Source organism: Staurois parvus, unplaced genomic scaffold, assembly GCF_062004578.1.
Source record: "Staurois parvus isolate SC_StPar_1 unplaced genomic scaffold, SC_StPar_1.0 ptg001865l, whole genome shotgun sequence".
Lineage (NCBI taxonomy): Eukaryota > Metazoa > Chordata > Amphibia > Anura > Ranidae > Staurois > Staurois parvus.
This window is the reverse complement of record NW_028319661.1, coordinates 117,425-129,536: the sequence shown is the minus strand read 5'-3', so window position 1 is coordinate 129,536 and position 12,112 is coordinate 117,425. Positions and strand designations below refer to the sequence as shown.

At 37.6% G+C, this 12,112-nt stretch overlaps 1 protein-coding gene across 2 annotated transcripts in view; it reads left to right on the top strand.

The window, feature by feature from the left end:
* Positions 1-12,112, top strand: part of LOC149433997 (dedicator of cytokinesis protein 2-like) — a 104,909-nt gene that overhangs the window by 77,471 nt on the left and 15,326 nt on the right. The window contains exons 19-21 of one of the 2 annotated variants that reach the window (XM_089664244.1): positions 3,249-3,386; positions 4,553-4,674; positions 11,358-11,538. In XM_089664244.1, the coding sequence (XP_089520370.1) occupies positions 3,249-3,386; positions 4,553-4,674; positions 11,358-11,538 (441 nt within the window). Of the gene's footprint in view, positions 1-3,248; positions 3,387-4,552; positions 4,675-11,354; positions 11,539-12,112 lie in introns of both variants that reach the window. The other variant, XM_089664243.1, reaches the window with a different exon arrangement.

Here is a 12,112-nt window from a genome sequence, read left to right as displayed (position 1 = left end):
AGCAAGACTACAGTTTGCCAAAATGTACTTGAGTAAGCCAAAAGCCTTCTGGGAAAACGTCTTGTGGACAGATGAGACCAAGATAGAGCTTTTCGGTAAAGCACATCATTCTACTGTTTACCGAAAACGGAATGAGGCCTACAAAGAACAAAACACAGTACCTACGGTAAAATATGGTGGAGGTTCAATGATGTTTTGGGGTTGTTTTGCTGCCTCTGGCACTGGGTGCCTTGACTGTGTGCAAGGCATCATGAAATCTGAGGATTACCAAAGGATTTTGGGTCGCACTGTAGGGCCCAGTGTCAGAAAGCTGGGTTTGCGTCCAAGATCCTGGGTCTTCCAGCAGGACAATGACCCCAAACATACGTCAAAAAGCACTCAGAAATGGATGGCAAAGAAGCGCTGGAGAGTTCTGAAGTGGCCAGCAATGAGCCCAGATCTAAATCCCATTGAACACCTGTGGAGAGATCTTAAAATTGCTGTTGGGAAAAGGTGTCCTTCCAATAAGAGAGACCTGGAGCTGTTTGCAAAGGAAGAGTGGTCCAAAATTCCGGGTGAGAGGTGTCAGAAGCTTATTGATGGTTATAGGAAGCGACTGATTTCAGTTATGTTTTCCAAAGGGTGTGCAACCAAATATTAAGTTAAGGGTGCCAATACTTTTGTCCAGCCCATTTTTGGGGTTTTGTGTGACATTATGTCATATTTGCTTTTCTGCCTCTGTTTTATATTTGTTCCAATACATACAAAGGGAATAAACATGTGTATAGCAAAACATGTGTTAATGCAATACCTTTTTTGTGTGAAATACTTGATTTTCAGGAAAAATATCAAGGGTGCCAACAATTTCGGCCATGACTGTATATATATATATATACCTCAATTTGTAGACACTATAACATTTACGTAAACCAATTAATATACACTTATTGGGATTTTTTTTAGCAAAGACATGTAGCAAAATACATTTTGGCCTAAATTTATGAAGAAATTCGATTTTCTTTAATTTTTTGATTGGATATGTTTTATGGCAAAAAGATAAAACTATTGTTTTAATTTTAAGTTGTTGGCCTTTTTTGTTTATAGCACAAACAATAAAAAATGCAAAGGTGATCAAATACCACCAAAAGAAAACTCTATATGTGGGGAAAGAACCCATATATTTCATTTATGTACAGCTTTGCATGACCGTGCCACTGTCAGTTAAAGTAACTCAGCGCCGTATTGCAAAAAATGGCTTGGTCAGGAAGGGGGTAAATTCTCTGGAGGGCAAGTGGTTAACCTAACTATGTAACTAGTGTATGTTGTGGGCACATTTTAACCACTTGCCCTCCTGAGGATTTACCCCCCTTAATGACCAGGCCTCTTTTTGCTACTCGGTGCTGCACTAATTCAACTGATAATTGCGCAGTCATGCAATGCTGCACCCAAACTAAATTTATGTCCTTTTTTTCACACAAATAGAGCTTTCTTTCGGTGGGATTTGATCACCTGTGCGCTTTTTATTTTTCACGCTATAAACAAAAAAAGACCAAAAATTTTGAAGAAAAACGATATTTTTTTACTTTCAGCTATAAAAAATATATAGTAAACTCAAAGTTAGTTATAAATTTAGGCCAAAATGTATTCTGCTACATGTTTTTGGTAAAAAAAAATCCCAATAAGTGTATATTGATTGCTTTGTGTGAAAGTTATAGCGTCTACAAACTATGGTATAGATACTGCAATTTACGCCATTGTTTCGCTATACAGCGCTGCGCTAGTTTAACGAACAATTGCGCGGTCATGCAATACGGTACATAAATGAAATTTACATCCTTTTTTCCCACAAATTGAGCTTTCTTTTGGTGGTATTTGATCGTCTGTGCGTTTTTTATTTTTTGTGCTATAAAAAAAAGGCTGACAATTTTGAGGAAAAAAAACAATATTTTGGAGTTTTTGCTATAAAACATGTCCAGTAAAAAAAAATGTAAAATCAAATTTAGTCATAAATTTCTGCCAAAATGCATTCTGTCTTTGCTAAAAAAAAAACCCCAATACGTGTAAATTAATTGGTTTACGTAAAAGTTATAGCGTTTACAAATGGCGGGAAAGATACTGGGATTCTTAATTTTTTTTTATACTAATAATGGCGGCGATCAGCGACTTATGGCTGCGATCAGTGACTTATGGCGGCGATCAACGACTTACGGCGGGACTGCGGCGGACATTCTGACACTGGGGAGGAATTGACTTGGGGTCACTGACATCCCCAGTGACACCAATACAGTGATCAGTGCAAAAAAAAACCCACTGACACTGTACTAATGGCACTGGGGAGGAAGGGGTTAACTTTATTATCCAGTGAAAGGGTTAACTGTGTGAGGGGAGTGTTTTACTAGGGGGCGGGGGTGTGTTCTGCAGGGAGACAAACTGATCCGGACAGATAAACTCTTCTGTCCCGATCAGCATGTCAGGAGCTGTCAGGGAACTGACAGAGAGCAGAGCTACTGCAGCCCTGCTCTCTGTCAGTGATTGCCGCTAATCGCCGGGACACAGCCAGTAACGATCGGCTGTGACCCGGCGACTGACATCCGTGATCGGCGGGACAGGTAGGGCGGCGGCATGCCTCGCGTGCGCCCCCTACCTGTTTTGAAAACACACGTTTTAAAACATGGTTTTGCCCAGCCGTGCCGCCCTGCCGCCGTATTTCTACAGTGGCTGGCTGGCATGTGGTTAATATAGCTAATATATTGGGAAACCTAACTGTTTAAACCTATGGAAGAATTTATATGTATAGATTAGTGAACAGTCAAAAACTGCCATTTCTCTCAGCCTTTGGAAATAATACCACTGGTTGGGCTTAGATAAACCACTTTATTGTTGAGTAAAATTTATTTTATTTGTAGCATCCCTTTACTACTGAAATAAGGTTCTATAAATATTCACTAGTATGCTTATTTTGTGCAACTAATATTTCTTCCAAAGGGTCGTGGGCTTTGCTCACTGTGTATGACCATAACACTGGGACTCTTTTCTGAAAATGGGTCATTGGACTGTGTGAATATATTTGTCATGTTAGATTTCTGCTTAAAATTTTCTTTTTGTTTTATGGAGACATTTAAACTCATAAAGATCAAATGTCAAATAATCACAAACATGTAAATATTAACCATTATGTCAGATACACAATTATATAATGGAAAATTGTTTTATTTTGTTAATATCTGAAAATGAGAATAATCACTGCTGCACCATTCTGTGTAATTTAGACACCCCTGCTTGGTGCTGGAATACGAATACATGAGAAAAGGGTGACTGAGGATCTTCGCCCGTTCCATGATCGAATGGAGGAGTGTTTTAAAAGTCTGAAAATGAAGGTTGAAAAGCAATACGGTGTGAGAGAACTGGTATGAGTCCATCTAACTGGATATTTATGCAGCATTTTCAGTCTCTATATAAATGTAAATAAACAATGTAGCGCTACTCACAAACTAAAGATACATAAGTATATACATCCACAAATAATAAAGTACCACACTGTATAAATAAATCAGTGTAAATATCTACAAATAATACAGTGACACTGTGTACAAATCAGTGAAGTAAATATTACTCTCTCCGTGCCAACATAAGTATAAATAAGTGAAATCATGCATATATTATTTAATTAATATAATACCACAAATTCATGTGATATACAAAAAAAAATAAGTGTTAAGTGTCAGCTCATTCCTTTTTCATAGTGACATGACCCTTCAGTACCACCTGGAGCATCTCCTTTACTTTCTGATTGAAAGTAAAAAAATCCCTGTGCCCCCATTCAGTGCAATATCTAGAATCAGCAATCTATTAGCAAGCTTGCAAAGCAGATTAGCTCTAATTGTAATTTATTGAGTTGGGGAGACATGCTTGAGTATTTCCTCATCAGTGGGTGATGTCAGATATTATTACTGATTATTGTGACATTTCAGCAGATAAGGCATAAGTGTATTTAAAGCGAAACTGCAGTTTTTTTAAATGAAGACAACACAAAAGAAATAGTCCAGGAAACAAAAAAGAAAGAAAAAATGATTTCACTGCAGTACTCAAATTTTATCCGCAATTGTCCCCCTTAGTAATTGAATTCTGTCATCAGACTGAGGGGTGAAAGTCAGCAAGTGTCATTTAATGCATTTGCTCCGACCCCAGGCTGCCATGGGCCAGTCACCTGGGGTGGCGGTATAACTCCAGCTTAGACGTAGTGTAATACTACACTGAACAGTGTTTACATATTAATACATGAGCATTGTTTAGTGCAACAGTAAGCACCACCCACCATAGGGGAAGGCAAGGATATAATGCTGAATGAGCGGGTTTAATTTATGAAAGTTCCTGAAGGAATAATTGATTTCAACAATCTGTGCTGACTCTATAGCAGATTCTGAATTTGCAGGATTAGGGAAATAAAAGGAGACTATAACTGGTTGTTCAGGGTGGCAAAAATTGTCTGAAACAATTCTTCCATTAGACTCTTCCATAAAATAGATATATTATACTTTTGTGGTAAATCTAAGATCACACAAATATTTTGCAGCCTGACATTGATGATGGACGAGTGGGCAGGCCAAGATCCATGCTAAGATCTTATCGACAGATGTCTGTTATTTCCATGTCCTCAGTTGGATCTGAATGCAGCACTCCAAACAAGACAGAAAGGTTAGTCCAAATTCTGGCACTAAGCTACAGGCATCTGGCCTTGAGCACTTGGCTTCTGTATGATAAACTTGGGGTTCAGCCTGATTCACAAGAGTCATTAGCAAAAATGATTGGGCAGGGAACATATCACATAATGCTTACAGACACCTATAGTTATATCAAATTACCACTCAAAACATAAATTATGTTTTTCTGTAAGCCATAAAAGTTAAGACAAAGGGGAGATTTTCTAAAACTGGTGCACTCAGAATCTAGTGCAGCTGTGCATGGTAGCCATTAAGCTTCTAACCTTCAGCTTGGTCTATTAAGCTTTGACAATAAAACCTGAAAGCTGAGTGGTTTCTATGCAGAGCTGCACCAGATTTTGCACTCTCCAATTTTAGTAAATAACCCCCCAAACTGTCTCATGCTCCTGGCCAACCATGGTTTTGCACACACATGTTTGCATTTCGATATCCATGGCAAACTGTGGTTGAGCACATAAAGTATTATACACTGCCCACATTAAGGAAAGGGATGGCAATTACACATCGGCCTCTCCTGTTGACATTACATCATCATGTGTGTGTTGTTCACTAAAATTTGGTTCATTTATTCCACTTAACAAATCTGAGGTTGTACTTACTTTATCTGTCTATTCTCTGAATTGTATTTATTTTGGGCTATATTTTTTTCATTAATCAGGATGTTTATTACTTGATCTGCCCTTGTGTTGATTTAAAACACTTTTTGGGGAGACCCTATATGTTGGACAGACATGTATTCAGCAACATTGGGACATTGCTTTTTGAAAGGTAAAAGAAAAAGTACGGGTCCTGGTCTGCTAAGAGAAGGTAGGGTCCACACAATTGCTGCACTCTATTCTTTAGACAAAGGTGATATTTTCAAGGGGAAATTTGCACTTACACAACTATGAGTGGCCTATTGTTTTAAAGAATCACAGGAGACCATATTTATTGACTTGCATGCTTCCATACCCCAGAAGAGAGTAAAAGTGTATAAAGAAGATCAGCAAATAATTACTGCTCTTTTTTAAAAAAAACTATATAAATATACATAGTTTAGTAACATTATATTCAGTTGTGTCCCCATTTTCAGGTTTGAGCCATATTCGCAAATGAGCTGCAAATATATATGAGAGATGTTACACATCCTGGCCATTTGTGGCCCTCCATACTCCCTTCAGGAAGCTATTGAATAATATGGGCTCAGACTAATAGGTTGCAGAATAGCTTTTTCTCTACAGCTTCAGTGAACTGTCAAAGCAAGGTTATTATTAAGTGGGACTTTTAAGAATAATTGATGAGGAGTACTAGTTGTTGGTTTTAGAATTCATTTTTTATTTTAACTATGTATTTTGACTGTATGCTGCTATGCAGAGGACAGTGATGTCAAACTAATGTTTAAAATAAAATACATTTATACAGGGCTTTTTTTCTGGCAGGAATGTGGGGGAATTCAGTCACCTGCAGCACTGAACACATGTAATGGCAAGGGGTGTTGGGGTATGCTGGAGAGTCTATTGATGCTGGCTGTTGGAGGATCTATTGTCACTGGAGGGAAGATATATTTGTGTGGGGGTCTACTGTTGTTGGGGGGTCTTATGTGGTTTGGGGGGCCAGTTATTGCGGGGAGAGATCTACTGGGAGATATGTTGTTGCTGCTGGGGTGGTATTTTGTTGTGGTGGGTTTATTGTTGCTGGGGGAGTCTATTGTTGATGGGGAGATCTATTGCTTCTGGGTGGTATTTTGTTGTCGCAGCCCATTGTTGCTATGGGGGTCTATTGTTGTGGGGGTCAATCTATTGTTGCTGGGGGTCTATTGTTATCAGTAAAAATTCCATACAAACTACTTAGCATAACAAAATGCTACTTGGTTCTCTATTCTTTAAAAGGGCAGTACTGGGAGGTGGGCAGGGGGTGACCAAGTGACGGTGCTCAGAGGTAGGTAGGGGCAGAGGCAAGGAGTTATTCCAAAACAGCTTGGTAACATCATACAAGGAATTGCAGTAGAGTGTAGGTAAGCCTGAACCGTGGGACAAAAAAAGAGGTATTTAACGACACAACATTAAAAATATTATCACACCCACATAATAGACACATCCCCTACCCCACTTTCAAACAAATATTAAAAACGTTTTTAAAATACTAGCAATATTTTTTAGGTTTGTTAAACATGACAAATGTTTTTTAAAAGTTAGAGATCAACACTAGTGAGGCATGCAATGATATAACAATCATTATATGGGTGAAATAAATTACAATCAACAAGCAGACATTTCTATCCAAATATAGCATACTATTTAAATGACAAACTCTAAGGATGGGGGAAGGGATGACAGATGCTAATTTCTCAATACTTTAGAGTGTAATTCAACTAACATTTACATTTGAAAAAAACACAAATCTGCTATTATGTCACTATTTTACTCCTTTATATGAGATAGCTGTTGGGCATGCTATTCACTGTTTGGCGTGAACTTGACTGGCGATAAATGGGATGGTGCTAATGCAACACTTATGTAGCCAAACAGGTCTGATGCATGTATGTTTGCAGAAAAAAATGTGTTTTCTTTTTTATACACCCTCAGACACAGAGCATCTTCAAATTCATAACTATAGGGTTATGCTGGCATCTTCAGATGATTGGACTTTTTGTGTAAGGTGCATTCTTGGCTCCGTCTTAACCAGGATATGGTATGCCCAAATCCTCAGATGGCGGGGGACACAGTTTTGCACACTTTGAATGTGGTTCATGCCATCAGGTGTTACCTGTACCTGTGTGTTACCTGTACTCAACTGCTGCTATTTGAAAGTTGGATTCCCTCTTTGTGCTTCTTGATGGTCCAAAGGAGGGTCAATCAGCTTCCAATTTTATCATTTTTCAGGCTTATCTCCTAAAGGTTGAGATTACAGATTTCTGGTAAAAGCCCATTCTACCGGGAGTTTTGGGACTCCCTGGGCTACTCATAGTCAGGCTTCAGTAACCCAAGTTTGTAAAGCTGCTACCTGGGTTTTGGTTCATATTATACTAAGTTTTATCAAGTGGATGTCCATGGCATTGAGGACACTTTTTATGGTCAGTATGTTTTGCAGGTGGTAGGTTGGTAGTTGGTTACAATGTGCCCTCACCTCATTTCATTGCTTTAGGAAGTCCGTATCATTATGAATGCTGTTTCCTGGGATATGTGAAAAAGAAAATCTGATTTTGGTTACCTTTAAAATTCTTTTTTTTTGAGTATATCACAGGACAAAGAGATCCTTCCCCCCCTTGCTGGTGGTTCATGGCTTGCTATTAAAACTGGAGCCTGGCCTAACCGGGAGGGGTTATAAGGGGATTTCCTGTCTGTTTTTTCACTAGTGTCCAGTCACCTGAAGGTGCCAGCATGCCTTATCATTATGAATTTGAGGATACCCTGTGTCCCGTAATGTACTCGAAGAAAAAGATTTTACAGGTAACCAAAACGTTGACTGTTCTTTCTTTCTTTTTTTTTTTGGATAACATCCTGCATTTCTTTAGAGGTCGTTGTTGAATGATGCTTGCAATCCTCGCACTATAGACTTGTATTAGTAGGTGTGCAAATATTGAAAGTGCTGATTTGTCATATGCAATTGGTTTATTTTTTTTTAAGTAATTGGTATTAATGTTTGTGGACTCATTAAAGAGATTAAGTCTCTCAAATACAGCAAATGCCTTATTAATAGACATGTGCAGTTCATTTAGTTCCAAATCGAAATTCGGGTGAAATTTTCATTTAATTATAATAGTAACAAATTTAAACCGAAACCACAATAACAAAATGAAATTTTGTCCAAAATAACAAATTATCTGAATTAAAATCAAATTCGAATCAAAATTAAAAACAAAATCTAATTCAAAAATGAATTTGAAATGTAAACATATTGCTGACTATTGCTGATTTCTTTCAAAGACTGTGTGCATTAGTGTACCTAAAAGAATTGATGTTTTGAAGCCAAAGGGTATTCAAACATTGATTTGATTTAGATTTTTCTTCTGTTTGCTCCTTTTGCATTTTTTAAGTAAAATACAGTGTTCATTTTTGAAAGTATTCATACTTTACTTTATTTCTAACTAATGTTTGGATATTCGATTTGAGTTGGATTACATCTGAAAATTCTAACTTATTCAAAAATGAATAAACAAAACGAAACAGATCACAAAAACGAATCATTTGAATTAATGCAACACAATGAAATTGTTAATGTTAGTGCGAAACAAAACAATTTTTTTTGTTGTGCACATGTCTACCTATTAAATATACATGATGTAAGAATCACTGTCATCATCACTGGCTCTCAATGATTCTCTAGGAAATTAAGGAAAATCATGGCTTCAGAAAAACCTGCCTTATGATAAATTAATTAATTCGTCCAAATAGGGCATCTGTTTAATCTGTTACAAATTTGATGGAAAAATCAGCATTGCAAATATCCAGACTGTGGGGACTAAAATGTGTGTGTGGTATCACTTGTATAAAATTATTTAAGGAATAGTATAAAATTATCAATAAAATGAAGAAAAATATAGAATTGATGATGGTCCATCGATCAATTACTGTAAGTGGTTTCCTCCTTAGCAATGTAGCTAGTAAAACATCACAAAAAATGGTCATTACCTAACATTTTTTGGTTAAACAATAAAATCATATAATATTCCTAAATGACTGCACCTGCCCAACACTTTTTCATCCAAGCCGTCGTTCAACACTTATGTTGTGGAAGGTACTGGATTACCTTTGCAGACTAGATAAAGTCTTATTATCACAACTACACTTGCAAAAGGCTTATCCTTTGACACAGGACTGAAAATAAATCTTAAAATGCACAAAAAGCATTTTTTTTTAACCAGAAAATCTTATTTTGAACCAGGTCACCACACTGCTTAAAATCTTTTTTCTGTTGTAAAATCAGAATGCTGAAAATTACCTTTTTCTTATCTGACTACTGTACACACTGTACATTGTACACACCGTGCACTGATTGTCTTATCAGCTCATTAAAGTGACACTGCCACAATTTTTTTTCCTGTTAAAACTGCTGCTACCTGTAAAAAAGGCAGTACATATTACCCTTCCTGGTGTCTGAGCTGATCTCTAGAACTAGTCACTTTAAATTCCATGGAGAAACCAACATTTCCAGGAGTGTCAATATTCTGAATGCCCTGCAGCTCTCACTGGTTCCTTCCTCTGGCAGCAAGTAACTGCCGGATATAGTGGTGATGCCAGTTCAGAGGGAAGAATTGAGAGAGCTGTGGGGGATCCAGATGATTGACACGCATTCAGATGTTCAGTCTTCGGGTGATGAATTCTAGTGATTTAATCTGTGAGTGGCAGCATTGGCACTAAGAAAGGTGAGTATTTGCTGCCGTCTTTTAAAGGTAAGGGTCGGGTCACACCATAGAAATGCATTACGGATGCGTTTATGCATGTGCGTTTTTACACATTTTTAATGTTTTCTGCTACGGTTTTTGATGTGTTCTGGTGCATTTTTCCCTTCTTATTTCTTCACCTTAAATTAGGGCATGTTCATCCCAGTGCATTTTAAGTGCGTTCGGGAGTATTTTTGATTAATTTTACCATGTTCCAATACAGTTCAGTGCAGAAACAATGCAACATGTTCTACTTTTTTTTTCTGGAACTGGAGTGCATTGGAACTGACTGCACTGGTGTGAACTATGCTATTGGAAACCATACATATAACCTACTATCTATGCATTTTTGATGCAGAAAAAATGGACCCCATGTGGTGTGAACTGGCCCTCAAAGCAGTTTTAACCAAAATGCTTTGTAGCAGGGTCACTTTAACTAAATATTTCAAACTAATATTGTAATCCCTTGGTCAGCAGCTCTTTTGCAGGGAACAACTGGGTTGGTGGGGGGGGGGGGGGAGTATTTGTTCCCATGATCATTACTGCTATATGTTAGGGTGGTGACCCCAAGTGGAGATACTCCCTTATTCGGACATGGATTAGAGGGGGACCCACAGTCAATGAGACCTATTGGGCATTGTATATCTACTTGCTCCCTGTGATTCAATTGTCTAGCAAAAGGAATTTCCTTTGTGGCTCTGCATGAACACAAAAACCAACAAAGGGGCTGATGTTGATAAATGTCTATAGTACTGAAGCACACTTAAAGGTTCCCAGTCTTCCCTTGCTCATTTGGTAGGTGTTTTGCCTTGGAAGTAGCTTTGCAACATGCTCCAGTCTTACAGTCAATTAATTCTGTTTCTATACAGTACCATGTATCCAGTCAATAAAATAGACTGCCATCATCAGTATACACACTGATGTAAACATGCATGACACCTACCTCTTATCACCCTCCAAAATGTCGTCCAGAGCTTTCCATGGTGCGGAAACTATGTTTTACATGAGACATTGATACCTGGGGAAACTTTTGTGATAGACTAAGGAATTACTGGGATTTGGAGTAAGAAGTTTGCGAGACATGTGATTGGGTTCAGAGTTAAAAGTGTGCGGAGGTATTTATCTTGGATAGTTAGGACTAGCTTGGAGTTGCTCTTTAATTTTGCAGTTGTTTTCCATGGTTTATTATACAGTTATTTGTAAAATTAAAATGTTGATGATTTATGAGTAAGTTATTTTGAATACACTCTTGTGGCATGACCATGTTAATCATGATATCATTTACTTTCTAGTAGCATGGACTTTGAAGTGACAGTGGCCAAATCCAAACCTCAAGGAAATGAACTGGGTCCAGTTCCTTTAACAAGTGAAACAGAAGTAAAAATGCGAAGGTCTCGTAAAAAAACAAAAAGGAGCAGTGTAGTGTTTGCTGATGAAAAAACTGCTGCTGAATCTTCTTTATCTGAGTCTAAGAGAGTAAGTTTTGCTACTTTTACTAACTATCAGACCATGACGGGTCCTGGAAGGGTTTTGTACTAAAACCTCAGGCAGTTAGGTAATATTGAGTTCTAGTTCTAAGCTCAGGAACTCAATCAATAAGCTCCTGGACTTTCAGCTCTCTAGTGATCTGCATCACTATGAAACCACAGTAATGTCATATTATACTTATATTGGGAATTCTGGTGATGTCATCTGATACCATTCTGAAGCAACTTGGAGCGTTTGCCTTTCAGTGCAGCAACAGATCAATAATTGATGCTCTAAATGTACTTATGTGACCATTAAACCTTCAGCACAATGTTATTAAAAATGTTTGCTATTACACACAAATAAAAATTATACCCCTGTAACATAAGGCCTGGTGCTCAACATATTATATAAAATGGGACAGACTGATCTTGAACATTCCTGTACTAGTGTTTGATGTTTACACAAAATGCAGGAATGCAATGTAAAGAAAATGACCTGTCACTAAGCTTCAAGGGGATGTGCATGAGATGCCAGTTATTATTTCACTTATATATAATGTTAAAACTTTGGTTGTATTTTT